General features: G+C 41.8%; 1 protein-coding gene across 1 annotated transcript in view; it reads left to right on the top strand.

Moving 5' to 3' along the window:
* Positions 1–616: 616 nt before the first annotated feature.
* tm2d2 (TM2 domain containing 2) overlaps positions 617–23,197 on the top strand; it is a 28,807-nt gene continuing 6,226 nt past the window's right edge. Inside the window, 7 exon segments of the mRNA XM_042320170.1 lie at positions 617–652; positions 6,046–6,290; positions 6,292–6,375; positions 7,625–7,706; positions 7,916–7,961; positions 7,964–8,021; positions 20,680–20,916. Of these exon segments, the coding sequence (XP_042176104.1) occupies positions 617–652; positions 6,046–6,290; positions 6,292–6,375; positions 7,625–7,706; positions 7,916–7,961; positions 7,964–8,021; positions 20,680–20,884 (756 nt within the window). The 3' untranslated portion in view covers positions 20,885–20,916.

Genomic DNA, 23,197 nt, shown 5'->3' with positions numbered 1-23,197 from the left:
GTGGGTTGGCCTATGCCCTCCCAAGCCCACTCATGGCTGAGCCCCTACACAGTCAGTTGAAATCCATAGATTAGGTCCTAATGAATTTATTTCAGTTGACTGATTTCCTTCTATGAACTGTAACTCCAAATCTTTGAAATTGTTGCATGTTGCATTTCTATTTTTGTTCAGTATAGCATAGACACTTCTAGTTGCATCAATCAAAGCAGTGGAGCGTGGCCAAGCCATTCATCTTGGGGCTACGGGGGAGCGGGATTGCTAAAACATGTTTAATGAAACTGGGGTCCCCTTGATCTCCCTCATAATGTAATGAGCACTACATTATTATTTTTTGCAACACTGTCAGTCAATTCTTATTGCTTTCACACATAATGCAAATGCATAAGCACATTTTTGCAAAACAGTAAAACACAACTCTCTACAAAAGATGCAAAAGTCAGCTGAGTAAATCATGTCAAACAAAATTAAAACATTTGGTCACGGCTGATACAAATTACTCCCATTAATATGAACCTCTTCTGCATGAGTGCAAAACCTTTTTTGTACAATTGTTCAATTGGCAACGAGTCCTTATTCATGAATAAAAGAGGTCACCTCTGAGTTACTGTTTGCACGAATGGACCAAGATGCAGAGGGCAAGGACAAAGGAGAGGTAGAGGGGCCAATAGAGGAAGATCGCTCTCAATTAAAATGTAAAAATGTAAAATACTGTAAAGCCTTTTGTTTTTGGATATTCATGCTCTTGAGTGACATTCTTTCTGCTTTGGTCATCTTTGGTAAAATAATTTTATGAGAACAGGAATACAGCCCATGCTGTGATATGTTTGCTTGCCTTTTATGGTGCATACTATAATTATAGTATCAACAAATTGCATAGACATATGCAAGCGGGTTATGTTAGGGTATATTGATAGTTGTAGTTAGTATTTATTGGGTCATTGTGTAACGCTTGATTAAAATAGCTTTTCATTATATAACAATGTGTAGCTTTTGATGGGAGGTAGTTCATTTTGTGTCATCATTTAAAGTTTTGAAAGTTAATGCATTTTGCAAATTAGATGTGTCATTTATGATGCCATGATATGTGCCTGCATTGATTGTGTGTTATGATCCCATGTACTGTTGAAATTTGGATGAAATGTCCTAGGCATGTTAGTGCAGTATATTGAGATGTGTGATTTACAACAGTCAGAATGACACCCTCATTAAAATGACAATTGAACAGGAAAAGAGGTATGCTTAGATAACCTATGCAGAAAAATATACTTTAATTATTATATATATTTTTTCATTAGGCATAATGATTATGGCTCTAGATTGCAGGAAAGCTGGTTCGGGTGTTTGAAAAATTCTCCAACTTCCAGGCTAACCATCCTCTTGTACTTCAGACCTATAAAATAATGGGTGCGTGATGCTCCTGCTTAGAGGTAACCCAACTTCATTCCCTGCGTCTCTGCATGTCCGCAATATTGTAACAAATACTATAAATTATTCCTCATTCTCTATCCCTACATTGTTGTACGACACTGATGGGACTTTTGTGCACTTGTAGTTACTGATTGTTGAATACAGTGTATGCAATTGCACACATTTATCTTTTGATGAAAACCAAGTGTTATATTCTGTGAACAAAACACTGAACAGTGAATTTTGTATTCACTGATGAAAGGGAAAGGGGGATACCTAGTCAGTTGTACAGCTGAATGCCTTCAACTGAAATGTGTCTGACATATATATTTAAAGTTCATAAAAAAGGGGTCTAAGATCTGCAACTCAGTTACAAACGAAAGAACAACGATCAGAAGTTCTGTAAAATGTACAGTATTTGATCATTGCTGTTCTGCAATAGATACAGTTGAACTCAGAAGTTTACATACTGTACACTTAGGTAGGAGTCATTAAAACTCGTTTTTCAACCATTCCACAAATTTCTTGTTAAAATCAGTTAGGACATCTACTTTGTACATGACACAAGTAATTTTTCCAACAATTATTTACAGATTATTTCACTTATAATTCACTGTGTCACAATTCCAGTGGGTCAGAAGTTTACATACTGTATACTAATTTGACTGTGCCTTTAAACAGCTTGGAAAATTCCAGAAAATGATCTCATGGCCTTAGAAGCTTCTAACAGGATAATTGACATAATTTGAGTCAATTGGAGGTGGATCTGTGGATCTATTTCAAGGCCTACCTTCAAACGCAATGCCTCTTTGCTTGACATCATGGGGAAATCAAAAGAAATCAGCCAAGACCCCAGAATTTTTTTTTGTAGACCTCCACAAGCCTGGTTCATCCTTGGGAGCAATTTCCAAACACCTGAAGGTATCAATTTCATCTGTACAAACAATAGTACGCAAGTATAAACACCATGGGACCACGCAGCCATCATACGGCTCAGGAAGGAGACGCGTTCTGTCTCCTAGAGATGAACTTACTTTGGTGCGAAAAGTACAAATCAATCCCAGAACAACAGCAACGGACCTTGTGAGGATGCTGGAGGAAACAGGTACAAAAGTATCTAAACTTGTTGCTGACCAAAAAAAAGAAACGTCCTCTCACTGTCAACTGCGTTCATTTTCAGCAAACTTAAATGGGCTGCACCAGATTTGCCAGTTCTTGCTGTGAGATGTTACCCCACTCTTCCACCGAGGCACCTGCAAGTTCCCAGACATTTCTGGGGAGAATTGCCCTAGCCCTCACCCTCTGATCCAACAGGTCCCAGATGTGCTCAATTGGATTGAGATCCGGGCTCTTCGCTAGGCCAGGAAATCACACACAGAACGAGCAGTATGGCTGGTGGCATTGTCATGCTGGAGGGTCATGTCAGGATGAACCTGCAGGAAGGGTACCACATGAGGAAGGAGGATGTCATTGCACAGTATTGAGATTCTCTGCAATGACAACAAGCTCAGTCCAATGATGCTGTGACACACTGCCCCAGACCATGACGGACCCTCTACCTCCAAATTGATCTCGCTCCAGAGTACAAGCCTTGCTGTAACACTCATTATTTTGACAATAAATGTGATTCTGACCATCACCCCTGGTGAGACGAAACCGCGACTCATCAGTGAAGAGCACTTTTTGCCAGTCCTGTCTGGTCCAGTGACGGTGGGTTTGTCCCCATAGGCGACGTGGCTGCTGGTGAGGACCTGCCTTACAACAGGCCTACAAGCCCTCAGTCCAGCCTCTCTCAGCCAATTGCAGACAGTCTGAGCACTGATGGAGAGATTGTGCGTTCCTGGTGTAACTCGGGCAGTTGTTGTTGCCATCCTGTACCTGTCCCGCAGGTGTGATGTTTGGATGTACCGATCTTGTGCAGGTGTTGTTACACATGATCTGCCACTGCAAGGACGATCAGCTGTTCATCTTGTCTCCCTGTAGTGCTGTCTTAGGTGTCTCACAGTACGGACATTGCAATTTATTGCCCTGGTCACATCTGCAGTCTTCATGCCTCCTTGCAGCATGCCTAAGGCACGTTCACGCAAATGAGCAGGGACCCTGGGCATCTTTTTTTGTGTGTTTTTCATAGTCCGTAGAATGGCCTACTTAGTGTCCTAAGTTTTCATAACTGTGGCTTTAATTGCCTACTGTGTGTAAGCGGTTAGTGTCTTAATGACCGTTCCACATGTGCATGTTCATTAATTGTTTATGGTTCATTGAAAAAAGCATGGGAAACAGTGTATAAACCCTTTACAATGAAGATCTGTGAAGTTATTTGGATTTTTACAAATTATGTTTGAAAGACAAGGTCATGACAAAGGTATGTTTCATTTTTTGCTGAGTTTATATATATCATTTTCAGAAAGCGCATATTTTCTTTAGTTCTGCAAGAACGGTCAAATCATGCACTGCAGTATTAATGCAGCTGGTGGCCACACCAGATACTGACTGTTACTGTTGATTTTGACTCCCCCTTTGTTCAGGGACACATTATTCAATTACTGTTAGTCATATGTCTGTGGAACTTGTTCAGTTTATGTCTGTTGTTGAATCTTATGTCCATACAAATATTTGACATGTTAAATTAGCTGAAAAACCCCCCACAGTTGACAGTGGGAGAACATTTCTTTTTTTGCTGAGTTTATATAGATATATAGTGCTGTTAAGGTAATCAATGGATTATGGAAGTATAGCATATGGATCAGCAGCTCAGACATCTTTAAAAAAAAAAGCTAGATGTAATCCATGCCAAAGCCCTGTCGTGGAACAATGCAGGTAGAGTTGGGAGAGATGCCGTTAATGTTGAGACAACAGCTAGCTATGACATATTGGGTAAATCTACAAGGACATAAGGCTACACATTCTACAAAAAAAGGTGCACGTACAGTGTACTAGGAACATGAACAAAATCTGAATACAAGCTTTGGGTGGATAGGCAATTGCATGGTGAGAGAGATGGGGTTGTTTGGGAGGGAGTCCTTCTGTAGTTCTTCCTGCTATCCAACCTGGGTTTCTCTGTGACTTGGTGAGGTTTGACCCAGGTGCAGAGAAGAGACCAGATGAGGAATCAATTGTTAAGGATAAACATAATAAATACTTCACTGCGAAAACGTAACAGAAGGATCACAGTAACACTGACAAACCATACAAACACAAAGTCTCAAAATCACTCCGGAGACATACACATACAGCACATACTTTAAGCTTCAGCAAAAAACAACAACCCCACACCTCTTTTAACAGGGAAATAATCAAAATGAGTAAATAGGACACATCTGAGTGTTGTTAATGTCTCTAGGACGGTCTCTGCCCCCCTCTGGTGACAGGTGGAACCATGACATTCTCCCTCAGCCAGTGATAGATCTAGGGTTGCCTGAGAGGAGTAGATTCATTTGTAAGCGAACATTTAAGAACACAATACGATGCATTTCTTGAATATATTAAATTATGGATCTAAGGACCCTAAAACAGGGAGGACAGGAGCATATTTTAGTGTTCCTGAGTTTAAGGTGGCAGTGACAAAAATAGCAACTGATAATTTACACAATTGAGTTGCTGACCATACATTTAGCTGCAGGGTGGGTGGAGGAGGTGAGGCCAGAAAGGGTAGTCATCTGCTCTGACTCCTGTGCAGCACTGATGAGCTTGAATTCATGTGTCTCAGGGCAGACATGATGTATTGTATGTTTTGCAGTGCTTGTATAGAGTGAAACAGATGGGGTATTTGTTATGTTCCTCTGGGTACCAGCTCACGTGGGAGTGGAGGGGAATGAGGAAGTGGATATTATCGTCAAACAGGCTCTTAAACATCCTAATGTTGAGATGGAATTGTCAATCAGTAAAGCAGAAGCCGAGGGGTTAATAATAACAGTGGTTAAAAATAAGTGGCAAGAGTTGTGGAACAGGGAGAGAAAGGGATGACACCTGTACAAAATCCAGGAAAAAGTGGGGGCAGGGAGGTCCTCTGGCTGAGAGAGAAGGGAGGATAGTGTAGTCACAAGGCTGAGACTGGAACACACAAGGCTAAATATAACATTGAAATTGGTGGGGAAACATCCGACTGGGAGGTGTGATCATTGTCAGGAGGAGATGGAGACAGTGAAACTTGTTCTGCTTCAGTGCCAGAAATATGTGAGAGAAAGGGAGCGATTGTTATTAGATTTGAGGAGTAATGGGGTTGAAGAGTCAGGATTAAGTGAACCTGCTGGGGAAATCTTCAGCGGATGTAGTATTTCATTTTGTATGTCGTTTCCTTTGGGAGACGAGATTATTGGGTAGGATTTAGACCTTCACTGTCTCTGGTTCACACTCCAGTCCAATTGGTGGCGGTAAAGTTGGTTGCCAACCACGATATAAAATCCACAGAAATTTTTGAAGAATCAGCGCTTTCGTTGACGTCACATCCAGTTTCTTCCCAGCTGGATAAAATAACATAACTCATCTTTGAATAAAATATGAAATAAGATTGTATGCAACATTAATCAATGTAATCTAGCTATATTAACCAAACTATCTGACAGGATACTGGTAGATAGCAATAAAATATGATCAGTTCTTAGCTAGTTCTAACGTTACAGCTAGCTAACGGTTAGTTAGCCATTGGCATTGCTTGCTGACGTTTCTCCAATCCAATGGCGCAACAAGCAAGCTATAGCTAGTAATAGCCGCAGTTCAACCAAAGTTGAGAAGGTGGCTAGGATTTCGGTCAGCTACATTCTTCTTTGCGGTCAAGTTATCTTGCTACTAACAGTGTTGCTTTTGCAATGTTTGGAAGGAATACACCAGACACATCCGGAGAGAGCAACAGCTGCATTCAGTGAGCAGCCACAGGATAACGTCACGTCGTATCGTACCAGTTGAATGCGTGAGTTATACGGAACTATATGAATATAGGCCCCCGTCGCCAGTTGTCTTCTGCAGCCATCGGTAAGTATTACATTTATACACTAAACAAATAAACGTAAAGTGTTGGTCCCATGTTTCATGAGCTGAAATAGAAGATCCCAGAAATGTTCCATATGCACAAAAGTGTTGTTTCTCTCAAATGTTGTGAACATATTTGTTTACATCTGTGATAGTGAGCATTTTTCCTTTTATCAAGATAATCCATCCTCCTGACAGGTGTGACATATCGAGAAGCTGATTGAATGGTATGATCATTACACATATGCACCTTGTGTTGGGGACAATAAAAGGCCCCTCTAAAATGTGCCATTTTGTTACATAACATAATGCTAGAAGGGAGTATGCAATTGGCATGCTGACTGCAGGAATGTCCACCAGAGCTCTTGCCAGAGAATTGAATATTAATTTCTCTACCATAAGCCATCTCCAAAGTAGTTTTAGAGAATTTGTCAGTACGTCCAAACGGCCACGTGTATCTAGTTGTGTGGGTTAGCAGCTTGCTGATGTGCCCCATAGTGGCGATGGGGTTATGGGTAGGCATAAGCTACTAACAAAATTGCATTTTATCAATGGCAATTTGAATGCACAGAGAAAGCTTGACAAGATCGTGCCATTCATCCACCACTATCACCTCATGTTTAAGCAGGGTAATGCACAGCCCCATGTTACAAGGTTCTGTATGCAACTCCTTGTCCTAGTTCTTCCATGGCCTGCATACTCCCAGAGCTTATTTGGGATGCTCAGGATCTACGTATACGACAGCGTGTTCCAGTTCCAGCCAATATCCAGGAACTTTGCACAGCCATTGAAGAGGAGTGGGACAATATTCCACAATCAACAGCCTGAACAACTCTATATGAAGGAGATGTGTCGCGCTGCATGAGGCAAATGGTGGTCACACCAGATACTGACTCGTTTTCTGATCCACACCCTTTAAAAAAAATGTTTTAAGGTATCTGTGACCAACAGATGCATATCTGTATTACCAGTCATGTGAAATGCCTAGATTAGGCCCTAATGAATTTATTTTAATTGACTTATTTCATTATATGAACTGTAGCTCCGTAAAATCTTTGAAATTGTTGCATATATATTTTTGTTCAGTGCCACAACAAATTGCTTTGAGACTGCTCTCTAAGTTGGTCTGTCACCTCTTGCTTTTTTTTTGAGTGTCTTAGCTCCCTGTTTGCCCAGCCCGTTTTCTAATGTGGTACACAAAAATAGACAGAATACACATTTTAATTTTTCCCTTTTCTGTCGGCATTTGAAGATTTGAGGAACCCTGTCAAGATCCAGTGGACCATGCACAGAACCCCACTGCCATTCTGGAGATGGGACATGGTTGTTGGAAGGTATGTCAAACCGTAGTGGATAGGCCCTCTCGCTCACACTCAATCTGTGTGGCTTTCTATTCTGCTAGTGCATTGACTAGTCAGTCAAAAACAGATGGGCAAACTGGCACGGTTGAACATTGTTTCGATTTTTGGTATTCCGTCAGTTTCTGTGTGGGAACATTGTGTGATTTCATCTGTTATTCAACTAAATCACCACCTTTGTTTAGTTTGGAGTGCAGGTACACAAAGATGTGAATCACACACCAGTCATCTGCACGACATTGAGTGTGCTGGACCCAGGGAGTTCCTGAGAGGGAATGAGCCGTGCATCAAGTAAGGGAGAATCTAGCTGCTGTACTTGACTGCAGTTTCTGACAAGCTCATCAGTCATTGTTTGTTGTTACATGATGATAGTCATTCCCAGTTTACGCTACTGAGACACCTGCCTGACTTCATCATTCAACAGATTTGAAATACCTGCTTGGAGGTCAATGCTATATATCAGAGCTGTTCAATTCTGGTTCATGAGGGCCGAAAAACTTACAGTTGAAGTCGGAAGTTTACATACAACTTAGCCAAATACATTTAAACTCAGATTTTCACAATTCCTGATATTTAATCCTAGTAAAAATTCCTCGTCTTAGGCCAGTTAGGATCACCACTTTATTTTAAGAATGTGAAATGTCAAAATAATAGAGAGTGATTTATTTCAGCTTGTATTTCTTTCATCACATTCTCAGTGGGTCAGAAGTTTACATACACTAAATTAGTGTTTGGTAGCATTGTCTTTAAATTGTTTAACTTGGGTCTAACGTTACAGGTAGCCTTCCACAAGCTTCCACAATAAGTTGGGTGAATTTTGGCCCATTCCTCCTGACACACTTTGAGTAACTGAGTCTGGTTTGTAGGCCTCCTTGCTCGCACACACTTTTTCAGTTCTGCCCACAAATGTTCCATAGGATTTAGGTCAGGGCCACTCCAATACCTTGACTTTGATGTCCTTAAGCCATTTTGCCACAACTTTGGAAGTATGCTTGGGATCATTGTCCATTTGGAAGACCCATTTGCAACCAAGCTTTAACTTCCTGACTGATGTCTTGATGTTGCTTCAATATATCCATACAATTTTCCTACCTCATGATTTTGTGAATTGCACATGTGCACATGTCCCTTTTGCAGCAAAGCACCCCCACAACATGATGCTGTCACCCCTGTGTTTTACGGTTGGGATGGTGTTCTTCGGCTTGCAAGCATACCCATTTTTCCTCCAAACATAACGATGGTCATTATGGCCAACAGTTCTACTTTTGTTTCATCAGACCACATTTCTCCAAAAAGTACGATCTTTGTCCCCATGTACAGGTGCAAACCGTAGTCTGGCTTTTTTATGGCGGTTTTGGAGCAGTGGCTTCTTCCTTGCTGTGTGGCCTTTCAGGTTATGTGGACTTGTTTTACTGTGGATATAGATACTTTTGTACCTGTTTCCTCCAGCATCTTCACAAGGTCCTTTACTGTTTTTCTGGGATTTATTTGCACCAAAGTACATTCACTTCTAGGAGACAGAACGCGTCTCCTTCCTGAGCGGTATGATGGCTGCGTGGTCCCATGGTGTTTATACTTGTGTACCATTATTTGTACAGCTGAACGTGGTACCTTCAGGCGTTTGGAAATTGCTCCCAAAGATGAACCAGACTACACATTTTTTTTCTGAGGTCTTGGCTGATTTTTGTTGTTGTTGATTTTCCAATGATGTCAAGCAAAGACGTACCGAGTTTGAAGGTAAGCCTTGAAATACATCCACAGGTACACCTCCAATTGACTCAAATTATGTCAATTATCCTATCAGAAGCTTCTAAAGCCAAGACATAATGTTCTTGAATTTTACAAGCTATTTAAAGGCACAGTCAACTTAGTGTATGTAAACTTCTGACCCACTGGTATTGTGTTACAGTGAATTATAAGGGAAATAATCTGTAAACAATTGTTGGAAAAATTACTTGTCATGCACAAAGTAGATGTCCTAACCGACTTGCCAAAACTATAGTTTGTTAACAAGTAATTTGTGGAGTTGTTGAAAAACGAGTTTTAATGACTCCAACCTAAGTGTGTAAACTTCTGACTTCAACTGTATATGTTTTGGTGTCTACCTGGTAGTTAATTGCACTCACCTGGTGTCCCAGTTCTGAATTAGTCCCTTATTAGGAGAGGATGTGGTCACTGAATGGTTTGATAAGCATGAAAATGATCCAAACCAATGGTCACCAAACTTTTTTCTCAAGATCACAAGTTCTACTGCTCAGATTTTTACATTATTTTTGTAAGCCTATGCAACATTAACCAATTCTGTTGTAATGAGGTTTGTGCAGTAGGCTACAAGCCCAATAAATTATCTCTGCATATTGTCTATGCTTGAATTGTCCGGACAATTTTGTTCTTAGACTATTTAGAAATTGTATAGAATTTTTTTTTAGGTATAGAATCACACTGGTCATAGATCATTTCAAATAAAATGTTGGTCACATACACATGGTTAGCAGATGTTAATGCGAGTGTAGCGAAATGCTTGTGCTTCTAGTTCCGACCATGCAGTAATATCTAACAAGTAATCTAACAATTTCACAACAACTACCTTACACGTGTGTGTGTGTGTATAAGGAATGAATAGGAATATGTACATATAAATATATGCATGAGCGATGGCCAAACTGCATAGGCAAGATGCATTTGATGTTATAGAGTTCAGTATATACATGTGAGATGAGTAATGTAGGGTATGTAAACATTATATAAAGTGGCATTGTTTAAAGTGACTAGTAATACATTTATTACATCCAATTTTTTGTTATTTGAGTCAGTATGTTGGCAGTAGCCACTCAATGTTAGTAATGGCTGTTTAACAGTCTGATGGCCTTGAGATAGAAGTTGTTTTTCAGTCCCTCGGTCCCAGCTTTGATGCACCTGTACTGATCTCGCCTTGTGGATGATAGCGGGGTGAACAGGCAGTGGCTCGGGTGGTTGTTGTCCTTGATGATCTTTTTGGCCTTCCTGTGACATCGGGTGGTGTAGGTGTCTTGGAGGGCAGGTAGTTTGCCCCCGGTGATGCGTTGTGCAGACCTAACTACCCTCTGGAGAGCCTTGCGGTTGTTGGCAGAGCAGTTTCTGTACCAGTCGGTGATATAGCCCGACAGGATGCTCTCGATTGTGCATCTGTAAAAGTTTGTTTTTGGTGACAAGCCACATTTCTTCAGCCTCCTGAGGTTAAAGAGATGCTGTTGTGCCTTCTTCACCACACTGTCTGTGTGGGTGGACCATTTCAGTTTGTCTGTGATGTGTACGCCGAGGAACTTAACTTTCCACCTTCTCCATTACTGTCCCGTCGATGTGGATAGGGGGGTGCTCCCTCTGCTGTTTCCTGAAGTCCTCATCTTCTTGTTTTGTTGACGTTGAGTGTTAGGTTGTTTTCCTGACACCACACTCCGAGGGCCCTCACCTCCTCCCTGTAGGCCGTCTCGTCATTGTTGGTAATCAAGCCTACCACTGTAGTGTCGTCTGCAAACTTGATGATTGAGTTGGAGGCGTGCATGGCCACGCAGTCATGGGTGAACAGGGAGTACAGGAAAGGGCTGAGGACGCACCCTTGTGGGGTCCCAGTGTTGAGGGGCAGTGAGGTGGAGATGTTGTTTCCTACCCTCACCACCTGGGTGCGGCCTGTCAAAGTCCAGGACCCAGTTGCACAGGGTGGGGTTTAGATCCAGGGTCTCGAGCTTAATGAGGAGTTTGGAGGGTACTATGGTGTTAAATGCTGAGCTGTAGTCAATGAACAGCATTCTCACATAGGTATTCCTCTTGTCCAGATGGGTTAGGGCAGTGTGGTTGCGATTGTGTCGTCTGTGGACCTATTGGGGTGGTAAGCAAATTGGATTGGGTCTAGGGTGTCAGGTAGGGTGGTGATGATATGATCCTTGACTAGTCTCTCAAAGCACTTCATGATGACGGAAGTGAGTGCTGCGGGGCAATAGTCGTTTAGCTCAGTTACCTTAGCTTTCTTGGGAACAGGAACAATGGTGGCCCTCTTGAAGCATGTGGGAACAGCAGACTGGGATAGGGATTGATTGAATATGTCCGTAAACACACCAGCCAGCTGGTCTGCACATGCTCTGACGCGGCTAGGGATGCTGTCTGGGCCGGCAGCCTTGCGAGGGTTAACACGTTTAAATGTTTTACTCACATTGGCTGCGGTGAAGGAGAGTCTGCAGGTTTTGGTAGAGGGCCGTATCGGTGGCACTGTATTGTCCTCAAAGCGAGCGAAAAGGTTGTTTAGTTTGCTCTGGGAGCAGGACATCGGGGTCTGCGATGGGGCTGGTTTTCTTTTTGTAGTCTGATTTGACCCTGCCACATTCCTCTCGTGTCTGAGCCGTTTAATTGTGACTCTACACTGACGCTTAGCTTGTTTGATTGCCTTGTGGAGGGAATAGCTACACTGTTTGTATTCGGTCATGTTTCCGGTTGCCTTGCCCTGATTAAAAGCAGTGTTTCGCTCTTTCAGTTTTGCGCCAATGCTGCCACCAATCCACGGTTTCTAGTTGGACTGTTTTAATAGTTGCTGTTGGTACAACATCACCGATGCAGTTGCTAATAAACTCGCTCCCTGAATCAGCGTATACATCAATGTTGTGCGACTCGTTAATCATAAGGCATACACCCCCGACCTTCTTCTTACCAGAGAGATGTTTGTTTCTGTCGGTGCGATGGGTGAAGAAACCAGGTGGCTGTACCGACTCCGATAACGTATCCCGAGTGAGCCATGTTTCCTTGAAACAGAGAATGTTACAATCTTTGATGTCTCTCTGGAAGGCAACCCTTGCTCGGATTTTGTCTACCTGTTGTCAAGAGACTGTACGTTGGCGAGTAGTATACTCGGGAGCGGTGGGCGATGTGCCCGTCTATGGAGCCTGACCAGAAAACCGCTCCGACTGCCCCTTCTGCGGCGCCGTTGTTTTTGGTCTCCTGCTGGGATCCGATCCATTGTCCTGGGTGGTGGATCAAACAGAGGATCCGCTTCAGGAAGGTCGTATTCCTGGTCGTAATGTTGGTAAGTTGACGTTACTCTTATATCCAATAGTTCCTCCCGGCTGTATGTAATGAGACTTAAGATTTCCTGGGGTAACAGTGTAAGAAATAATACATAAAAAAACAAAATACTACATAGTTTCCTAAGAACGCGAAGCGAGGCGGCCATCTCTGTCGGCGCCTGAAGTGTCTGTTGTATTACTTGTGAGGCCCAGCTGAGTGAACATAATATACAGTACAAGTCAAAAGTTTAGACGCCTACTCATTCAAGGGTTTTTCTTTATTTTTATACTATTTTCTACATTGTAGAATAATAGTGAAGAAGACATCACAACTATAAAATAACATCATAACAATCATGTAGTAACCAAAAAGTGTTTAATACTATAGTGAATTGGTTAGGTTACTAACGTTAGATCATCTGATGTTGTAACGTTAGCTAGCTGTCTGACTTTATTAGCCAGCTAAGTTTCACACCATAAACTCAATTATTTGATTAGTTAAGTTGGCTAATGTTGCTCAACATTTCTCTGGCTAGCTAACAGAGAATTCGATCCACCTAGCAAGATACTTTACAAAGCTAACAATTCTTGTTCCAACACACTTGCTCCATCACCTCAAACTTTCCAAACACCAGCCCGCCAGCCCGTCTTTCGGTTACAGCTCATGAAGTATGGTTCATCACCTTCTTACCCCTGTTTCCGTGGTCAGGCTTCTCACCTACCTCTTCGTTTTCGTTCTGGGGACGCGCTGCTGTAACTGGCAACCTGCCTGCCTGCCCACTCACTCTCCGCTGCCTTTCTAGAGCGCATGCTGATGCTGTAACTAGCACGTTGGTTGTCTCTTCAGATATAGCCAATATTGCCACAAACGCGCATCACTTGTTCGCTGACAGCCAGGAGTGATTGATCCACTTTCTTATTGGATTTACACGAATCACGTAGGATATCTATTTTGGATTCAAAACGGCGAATTTCGCCGAAAGGTGACTAGTTTGCATCCCTGATTTATTTGGGCTGCAATTTCTGAGGCTGGTATCTAATGAACTTATCCTCTGCAGCAGAGGTAACTCTGGGTCTTCCTTCCCTGTGGCGGTCTTCATGAGAGCCAGTTTCATCATAGCGCTTGATGGTTTTTGCGAAGAATCTTTCAAAATTATTGGCATTTTCCAGATTGACTGACCTTCCTTCATGTCTTAAAGTAATTGACTGTCATTTCTCTTTGCTTATTTGAACTGTTCTTGCCATAATATGGACTTGGTCTTTTACCAAATAGGGCTCTCTTCTGTATACCACCCCTACCTTGTCACAACACAACTAATTGGCTGAAACGCATTAAGGAGGAAAGAAATTCCACAAATTAACTTAAGGCATACCTGTTAATTTGAAAGCATTCCAGGTGACTACCTCATGAAGCTGGTTGAGAGAATGCCAAGAGTGTGCAAAGTTGTCATCAAGGCAAAGGGTGGCTACTTTGAAGAATCTCAAATATATTTTGATTTGTTAAACAAGTGGATTCAGGGATCAAGTGTAGCTGGAGCTGGGCCTAGCTTAAGCTGGATGGCACTATAGAGGTGAAATGATCACCACACACTTTCCCTATTTCTCTTTTTCAATACAGTGGATAAAAAGGGCTATGCCAGGTATAGTCTGCCTGAATGAGATCAAATATGCCAACAAAGGGTCTCGTGCCTGCTGGCACATTGCAGAACAGATGTCCACAGGCAAAACGTATACAATGTAATAACGTGCAGTGTAGCCCAAAGATATTGCTTTTGTTGTGTTGAATTTGACAGTAACGTGTGTGAGTGAGGGGGGATTTAAAAAAAAAATTATTCAGTGAATTATTTTTGCACACACGTAGGCTTGTGCACTTGATCGATGTCTACTATAGTGGCCACTATAATACAGCAAAAATAGAATGCTTGTTTTGTTTAATTCTATTTCCACTTTAAGATGTTTTTTCCCCAAGTGCAATATTTAGATTGTGTGGGGTCACAAGCGTTCTATGTGTGTATCGTTTTTGCTCAAGACTTGAGTGTCATTTGCAGTAAAGTCTAGGCAACAAATAACATTGGATTGCTTTCCTGACATTTTTTTTAGCTGTGTTAGGTTCACATTAACCACTTTTTAAAAATTGTATTTTACACACTGAGACTGATCATATAGGTCATATTCTTTGTTGTTTAATTAGTTAACCTGCATTTCCCCCTAAGGTGTCACCTTTTTGGGCCCTCACCAGTTTGCACATCTGCTAAATGCTTCAGAGTTCAAGTAACAGAAACATCTCAACATCAACTGTTCATAGGAGACTGGGTGAATCAGGCCTTCATGGTCAAATTGCTGCGAAGAAACCACTACTTAAGGACACCAATAAGAGACTTGCTTGGGCCCAGAAACACAATCAATGGACATTAGACCGGTGGAAATCTGTCCTTTGTTCTGATGAGTTCAAATGTGAGATTTTTGGTTCCAACCGCTGTGTCTTTGTGAGACGTGGATAAGGTGAACGGATGATCTCTGCATGTGTGGTTCTCACCGTGAAGCATTGCTGGTAACACTGATTTATTTAGAATTCAAGGCACACTTAACCAGCTTGGCTACCACAGCATTCTGCAGCAATACGCCATCCCATCTGGTTTGCGCTTAGGGATACTATTATTTGTTTTTCAACAGGATAATGACCCAACACACCTCCAGGCTGTGTAAGAGCTATTTGACCAAGGAGAGTGATGGAGTGCTGCATCAGATGAATTGGCCTCCACAATCAACCAAAATCAACCCAATTGAGATGAGTTGGACTGCAGAGTGAAGGAAAAGCAGCCAACAAGTGCTCAGTATATGTGGGAACGCCTTCAAGACTGTTGAAAAAGCATTCCAAATGAAGCTGGTTGAGTGCAAAGCTGCCATCAAGGCAAAGGGTAGCTGCTTTGAAGACTCTCAAATATAAAATATATTTTGATAACACTTTTGAGGTTACTACATGATTCCATATGTGTTATTTAATAGTTTTGATGTCTTCACTATTATTCTACAATGTAGAAAATAGTAAACAAGGAAAAACCCTTGAATGAGTAGGTGTGTCCAAACTTTTGACTGGTACTGCATATTTTGTTTACTGGACTGATGCCTGCATCTGATGGTCAGTCTGAGGTGGAGGGAGCAGTGTAGGGATGGGCGATTCACGATATCGCTTTTTCTTCTCTAAATACGTTTTGCTGTACAATTTAAAGGTCAAATACACTGCATTTTAACAGTCAGCAATAATCTAATGAATTCCGTTATACTTAGGCTAAATCTAAGCCTTCCACAACCATAAGACCCACTAATATTTAAATTGTATCAAAATAGTTTAACATGCTTTTATTTTTTTTGCAACAATCATTGATCTGACTTTCAAGTGTGTATGGAAAATATTATTTTTTTTGTTACAAATTTCAATAGAACCATGCGTAACGCACATACACTAATGATGACTAAATTCTTGTAGCAGGCAGTTAAATTAAGTTCTCATCAACAATCTCTCAAGCCCATGTATTAGTTAGTTAATCTTTATATTTACATTTTAGCCAACTTGGATCTATTGACGTGATAATGCCTGAGAAGTCGGTGTTGTAGCTTATATTGGCACGGGGCAGCAAACCATGCCAATATATATCCTCCAAACATCGGCTTCCCGGGCATTATCACTTTTATACAACGTGTTACCAACATTCTTTTTAATTGAACCTTTATTTAACTAGGCAAGTCAGTTAAGAACCACCTACTGGGGAACAGTGGTTAACTGCCTTGTTCAGGGGCAGAACGACAGATTTTTACATTGTCAGCTCGGGGATTCGATCTAGCAACCTTTCGGTTCCTGGCCCAACGTTCTAACCACTAGGCTACCTGCCGCCCCAAATAATGATTGACCTATGTTCATTGAAGTTGTTTTTATGAATTTATTCATACCATTTCATCCTTCCACAAGATATAATGGAAGGTTCGGTTGCCAGAGACGTAACCCAGTCATTCGTTGTAAATGTTCCATTGCCATACAGGCTGGAAACTTTCTTATCCCTTGCTTACTAGCTAGCCAACTATGGCTAACTTAGTCATGTCAAACAGTGCAGCCAGAATAACAACAGTAGCTGCATTTGTTTAAGCTGTTTCCTAGTGACATTTTAATTGGATACATCCATAAGCATGAGCTAATGAGGCACAAATTCACCCTGGCATAGAAAATGTGCTCACTCATCAGGGCACTGTTGTTCAGAGGAGCTAGACAACAACACAGCTAAAAAGATCACTTCAAACGGAAGCTGGAAAGACTGCAAACTTGCTGCACTTTGTTTTGTTTGACCTTTTTTTAATTGACATTTCTTTGTGTATATATTTCCATAAAAATGCCAGGTGATTCAGGATTTAGACTGGCTGAGAAACGCTTCCTGTCTGTCTTGTCCTGACTCCCGACATGTTGATTACTATGGGACAGCTGGAGATTGAATTTTAATAATGAAACAATGTTGCAAATGTTGGAGAGACAGACAGTAGGGTTTATACAAATCAAATCTCTGCTATTGAAAACTAAATGTTAGTCTAAAAGAAATGTGAGATATTGTCTAGATGCTTTTTATAGTGGAGCTCAAGTTCATAAATTGCCTGGCTGGGCTGATGACAGTGCACAGTCAGATGGTACAGAGTAAATAGGCATTTTAACGACATAGACTTAGCCAGTGGTAACTTGTGGAATAGATACTGGCTGGAACGCGGTTTTAACCAATCAGCATTCAGGATTAGAACCACCTGTTGTATAATTGCTAGCTAACAAGGTTGAACAGTTTAAATGTTATGAACACACATCACTTCTGTTTGAAAAGCATGTTAGCATGTCCACTTTGTTCAGATGTTGAAATCAAGTGGCCTACCTTATTTCTCAGAATGAGAAGGAGTTGCCAATTCCTAAAATAATTGTTTTATGCTTATTGGACATTTATAAAAGACTAGATAGCTAGTATAACAGTCTTTGGCTTAAATGCTGCTAGTGGTATGTGGTACCCCAAGGACAAACTGAGCATTAATTTCCCAGAATCAATGTTCATTGATACTCTTGTTTTAGTAGTGTCTGCTCTGCATGCAATTTGAGGAGTTGAGACATAAAAAGGGTATTGTTAGAAAAGTTATCACAGTAAAATAATGTCTCAATGTGTTTCGGGGGGTCCATATGACCGATTTTGTTGGACCAAACCTCAAATGCAAATAATGAGTTGAAACCGCTTGTCAGAGAGGAAGACGTGATCTCTCAACTTGGTTGGCGTGAGAGACAGGTCAATGGGTTGGTGTGTGTAAGCCATAGAGGTTTCACTCTCGCTAAAATCTGTCCAAAATAAATCCAATGCATTTCTATGGGCTTATTTTGGACCTGAGCTTGTCGCCTGCCTTCCCGCCTTTGGGACAACGACTCCCATTGTTAGGGCCGAGACGTGCATCTCTTCATTATATACATCTCTGTGGTAAATGAGAGTTCCACACAGCACAGAGGAGCGAAGGAGATGAGACCAAAAAATACAACATGAGAACAAACACTCATAAAAACGAAAAACAATAACTTTGCGAGACAGGCATTTGGAATATCGCTCAAAACCATACATTAGAATTAATTCCATATCTCCTAGCCCTAGAGCAGTGGTGAGGTTGCCTCTCACCTGACACACCGTCCCCCCACTCTTCCTCTGCTGAGAAAAGGGGAGACAGTCTTCTGGCTGATGGCGAAACTCATGTCGCACTGCATTATTTCTACCTCATGCACCAATTCCTGTTGTTAATCCTATGACCGGAGAAAGTGAAATATTCTTCCATATTCAAAAAGACACAAGCTGCAAATAATAAGAAAGCTAATCAGAACACTTTACTCTGCTCATCCATTGCAGCTGCAGCGCTGGTTGTGGCGTGAGTGGAAGTAGGTGAACCTACACTTTATGGCTTATAAGTGTTTTTGTAAGTTTTGACAGTGCTGAATAACAACTTTAAACATGAACGTACTCATAAAAACCGCAGCTCTTTGCTGTATATTCGTTGAGACTCTCTCTAGTCATGGTTTTGAAATCTCACAGTATCAACTTTGCTGTGCGTTTTGAGGTTTCTTTTTACAGTCTATGGCTCGAGAAATCTGTGCAGACGTGGTGATCTGAGCTGTCTGATTGGCCAGCGGTATGCCTATAGGCGCACTTGATTTGCTCTCCGGGCCTGCTCTACGGATGGGCGCAATTCTACCTTCAGACACATGAAATGGTTCAAAACACTGGGAACACTATCCTTCCCGGTGCTAAGGAACGCAATGGTTTGATTTGTTTTTTACAGAAATGTTTGGTGATCGACTAGGAATGCCTTGGAGATAGAGCGTGATCGACTGGTTGAACGGTTTGTGACCACTGATCTAAACCATATGCCAAGGTTGTCTCAATCACCAGATCTCAACCCAATTTAACCCGTTATGGGAGATTCTGGACCGGCGTCTGAGACAGCGTTTTCCATCAACAAAATACCAAAATATAGAATTTCTCGTGGAGAAGGGTGTCACATCCCTCTGAGTTCAAGACACTTGGAGCATTGACACTGTTCTGGCAGCTTGTGGTGGCTCAACACACTAAGATACTTTATGCTGGTGTTTCCTTTATTTTGGCAGTTATATGTACATTTACTTGGCCTGGAAATGGAAGTTGTTTCAGAAGCTAACATACTTTTGTATATATAGTGTATGTGGACACCCCTTCAAGTTAGTGGATTCGGCTATTTCCGACCACACCCGTTGCGGACAGGTGTTTCAAATCGAGCATACAACTATGCAATCTCCATAGACAAACATGGAGATTGGACTCAGTGACTTTCAACGTGGCACCGTCATAGGATGCCACCTTTCCAACAAGTCAGTGTGCCAAATTTCTGCCCTGCTATAACTGCCCCGGTCAACTGTAATTGTGAAGTGGAAACATCTAGGAGCAACAATGGCTCAGCCGCAAAGTGGTAGGCCACACAATCTCACAGAACGGGGGACCACTGAAGTGTGCATTGCGTAAAAATCATCTGTCCTCGGTTGCAACGCTCACTAACGAGTTCCAAACTGTCTCTGGAAGCAACGTCGGCACAATAATTGTTCGTCGGGAGCTTCATGGAATGAGTTTCCATGGCTGAGCAGCCGCACACAAGCCTAAGAACGCCATGCACAATGTCAAACGTCAGCTGGAGTGGTGTAAAGCTCGCTGCCATTGAACTCTGGAGCAGTTGAAACGCGTTCTCTGGAGTGATGAATCACACTACACCATCTGGCAGTCTGACGGACAAATCTGGGAAATCTTAATGCTACAGCATACAATGACATTCTGGATGATTCTGTGCTTCCAACTTTGTGGCAACAGTTTGGGGATCATGCTGTTTCAGCATGAGCCCTGTGCATAAAGCGAGGTCCATACAGAAATGGTTTGTTGATCGGTGTGGAAGAACTTGACTGGCCTGCACAGAGCCCTGACCTTAACTCCATTGACCACCTTGGGGATGAATTGGAACGTCGACTGCGAGCCAGGCATAATTGCCCAACATCACTAAAGCTCTTGTGGCTGAATGGAAGCAAGTCCCCCGCTGCAATGTTCCAACATCTAGTGGAAAGCCTTCCCAGATCAGTGAAGGCTGTTACAGCAGCAAAGGGGGGGACCAACTCCATATTAATTCACATGATTTTGGAATGAGATGTTTGACGAGCAGGTGCCCACATACTTTTGGTCATGTGGTGTAGCTTCACCACTAGAGAGAATTATTTACAAACCAATATATGAATGGCATTGGAAGTTCATAATAATGTGCCCATTTAGGAGACCTTTTACATCACTTTTAATGGGCTCACCTGGCCATTCCTTCATGTTATTGACACCTCTCCCTTGTGATTTCAGATACGCTGGCCACTATTTCATCACCACTCTGCTGTATTCCTTCTTCCTGGGGTGCTTTGGAGTGGACCGGTTCTGCCTGGGGCACACAGGCACAGCTGTGGGCATGCTGCTGAACCTAGGAGGCCTGGGCATCTGGTGGCTCGTGGACCTCATCACTGGAGGCCTGATGCCTAGTGACAGCAGCAACTGGTGCACCTTCTACTGAGACCCGTGAGCATGGGTTGAAGACCTTTTAAGGTGGGTTTACATTGCAGAGATGCCGGCCGAATATTTACCTTTGCTTATTTGTGAATTTCAGTTAAGAGCAGTTTTGACCACGTGTCGGATGCCTTTCTTTCCGATTCTCCTAGAGAATCTTGACACCTGACATGCTATCACTTTGTTTTGCGCATGCCACAGATGACCATTAATCACACCATAATAACCAACGTTTCGGCCGTTAACGCAATTTCCTCAGTCTTTTCTCTCACCATGGGAAAACGAGAAGTATGAGCAAATGATGTCTGGACCAGGGGCATGGTTGAGTGGCTGGCATGTTCGAAACCTTTTGCCTTCGGTAGGCTGCTATAGATTTCTCTGCTTTGTTTTGAAAGACTTTGGGTCTAAAGGTTAGACCAGCAAAGGAAATGGTTTGCTATGTTGTCTATATGAAAGCTTAAATCTATATGTTTCATTTATGCGATTGTATGCGTGCACACGCTACACAACATCTACGATGTCCGAGGGCAATTTCACAACACATTTACTTGAAGAACAGTGCAGATGCAAAGTTTAACAGGATGACTGCACAAACGGCACACACTGTCCTTCTGTTATCGAACTTTGCACCGCCACTTATCTTCAAATAAATGTTTTTGTAAAATTGTCAGTGGAAGTTGTTAAAAGTAGTCCTTGTGCATCTAGTTGTATGGTTTGTTTAACTTCACAATCATTGTTTTTTGTTTTGACATTTTAAAGTGAAGTCCTTTTCTTTTTCTTTACATCTGATGTATACTAAAAGTACATCATATTGGATGTTGGCATTTGCACCCTTCCATAGTGCTGGTTGCATTAGCCTACAGGGGTCACACCTACAGATACTGTTCACATTGCATACATGTAATTCCAAATGTAGTTCTGTTGTGTTCATTTGAAAACAACTACATGAACCAGAGGTTAAAGACACATTAGGACCCTATGTGTAATGCTGTTCATATCTACCCTCAATAATTCAATGATTGTTTTCTATTCCTTTGTTATGCATTGAAATGTTTGTCTTTATTTATACTTTAACAGAAATATAACAACTTGCAACAATTTCAAAGATTTTTACTGAGTTAATGAAGAAATCAAATAAATTAATTAGGTCCTAGTCTATGGATTACATATGACTGGGCAGGGGTGGAGCCATGGGTGGGCCTCCAAGGCTCACTTGGCAGCCAGGCCCGGCCTCAAAAGGGCTTTATTACAGACAGAAATACTCCTCAGCCCCCCCCCAGGCGATCCCGCAGGTGAAGAGGCCGGATGTCGAGGTCCTGGGCTGGCATGGTTACACGTGGTTGTTAGGCCGGTTGGACGTACTGCCAAATTCTCTAAAACGACGTTGGAGGCAGCTTATGGTAGAGAAATTAACATAATTATCTGGCAACAGCTCTGGTGGACATTCCTGCAGTCAGCATGCTAATTGCACACTCCTTCAACTTGAGACATCTGTGGCATTGTGTTGTGTGACAACTGCACATTTTAGTGGCCTTTTGTCCCCAGCACAAGGTGCACCTGTGCAATGATCATGCTGTTTAATCAGCTTCTTGATATGTTACACCTGTCAGGTGGATGGATTATCTTGGAAAAGGAGAAATGCTCACCAACAGGGATGTAAACAAATTTGTGCACAATTTGAGAGAAATAATGTTTTTGTACTAATGAAAGTTTTCTGGGATTTTTAAAATTTCAGTTCATGAAACATGGGACCAACACTTTTTACATGTTGTGTTTATATTTTTGCACTACCTTATTGTCTTTTAAGTGATAGGATACTTGAGTAAAATGACTGCCTTCTAGAAATATGGACTGAAAGCTGAAATTGATGCATCTTCCTAGGTGTAATGTGAGAGAATGCAGACTGTGTTTGCCATCCCTGCACATCAAGTGTTTGTGGTTCAATAAAATGTTTGTTTGATTAAGTATTTCTATTTGAATCCTGTTCTGAATCTATGATTTGTTCAAAATGAACAATGTATGAGATGGGTCCTTTTGTTCTGTGCATGCATCCATCCATGCACTTCACGATTCATTGTGTGTCTGTACACCTGATGACTTAGGCTTGTTCAAAGCACAGAGATATTTTTACTGTGACATACAGGTAACTGCCAAAATAAAGGAAACACCAACATATAGTGTCTTAATAGGGCATTGAGCCAGAACAGCTTCAATGCACCTAGGCATAGATTTTTACAAGCGTCTGGAACTCTATCGCAGGGATGCGACGACATTCTTACATGACAATTTACATAATTTGGTGTTTTGTTGCTGGAAAATT

Source organism: Oncorhynchus tshawytscha, linkage group LG04 (genome assembly GCF_018296145.1).
Source record: "Oncorhynchus tshawytscha isolate Ot180627B linkage group LG04, Otsh_v2.0, whole genome shotgun sequence".
In the NCBI taxonomy this organism is placed as follows: Eukaryota; Metazoa; Chordata; class Actinopteri; order Salmoniformes; family Salmonidae; genus Oncorhynchus; species Oncorhynchus tshawytscha.
Note: the sequence above shows the minus strand (reverse complement) of the source record. Positions and strands in the feature narration are given on the sequence as shown.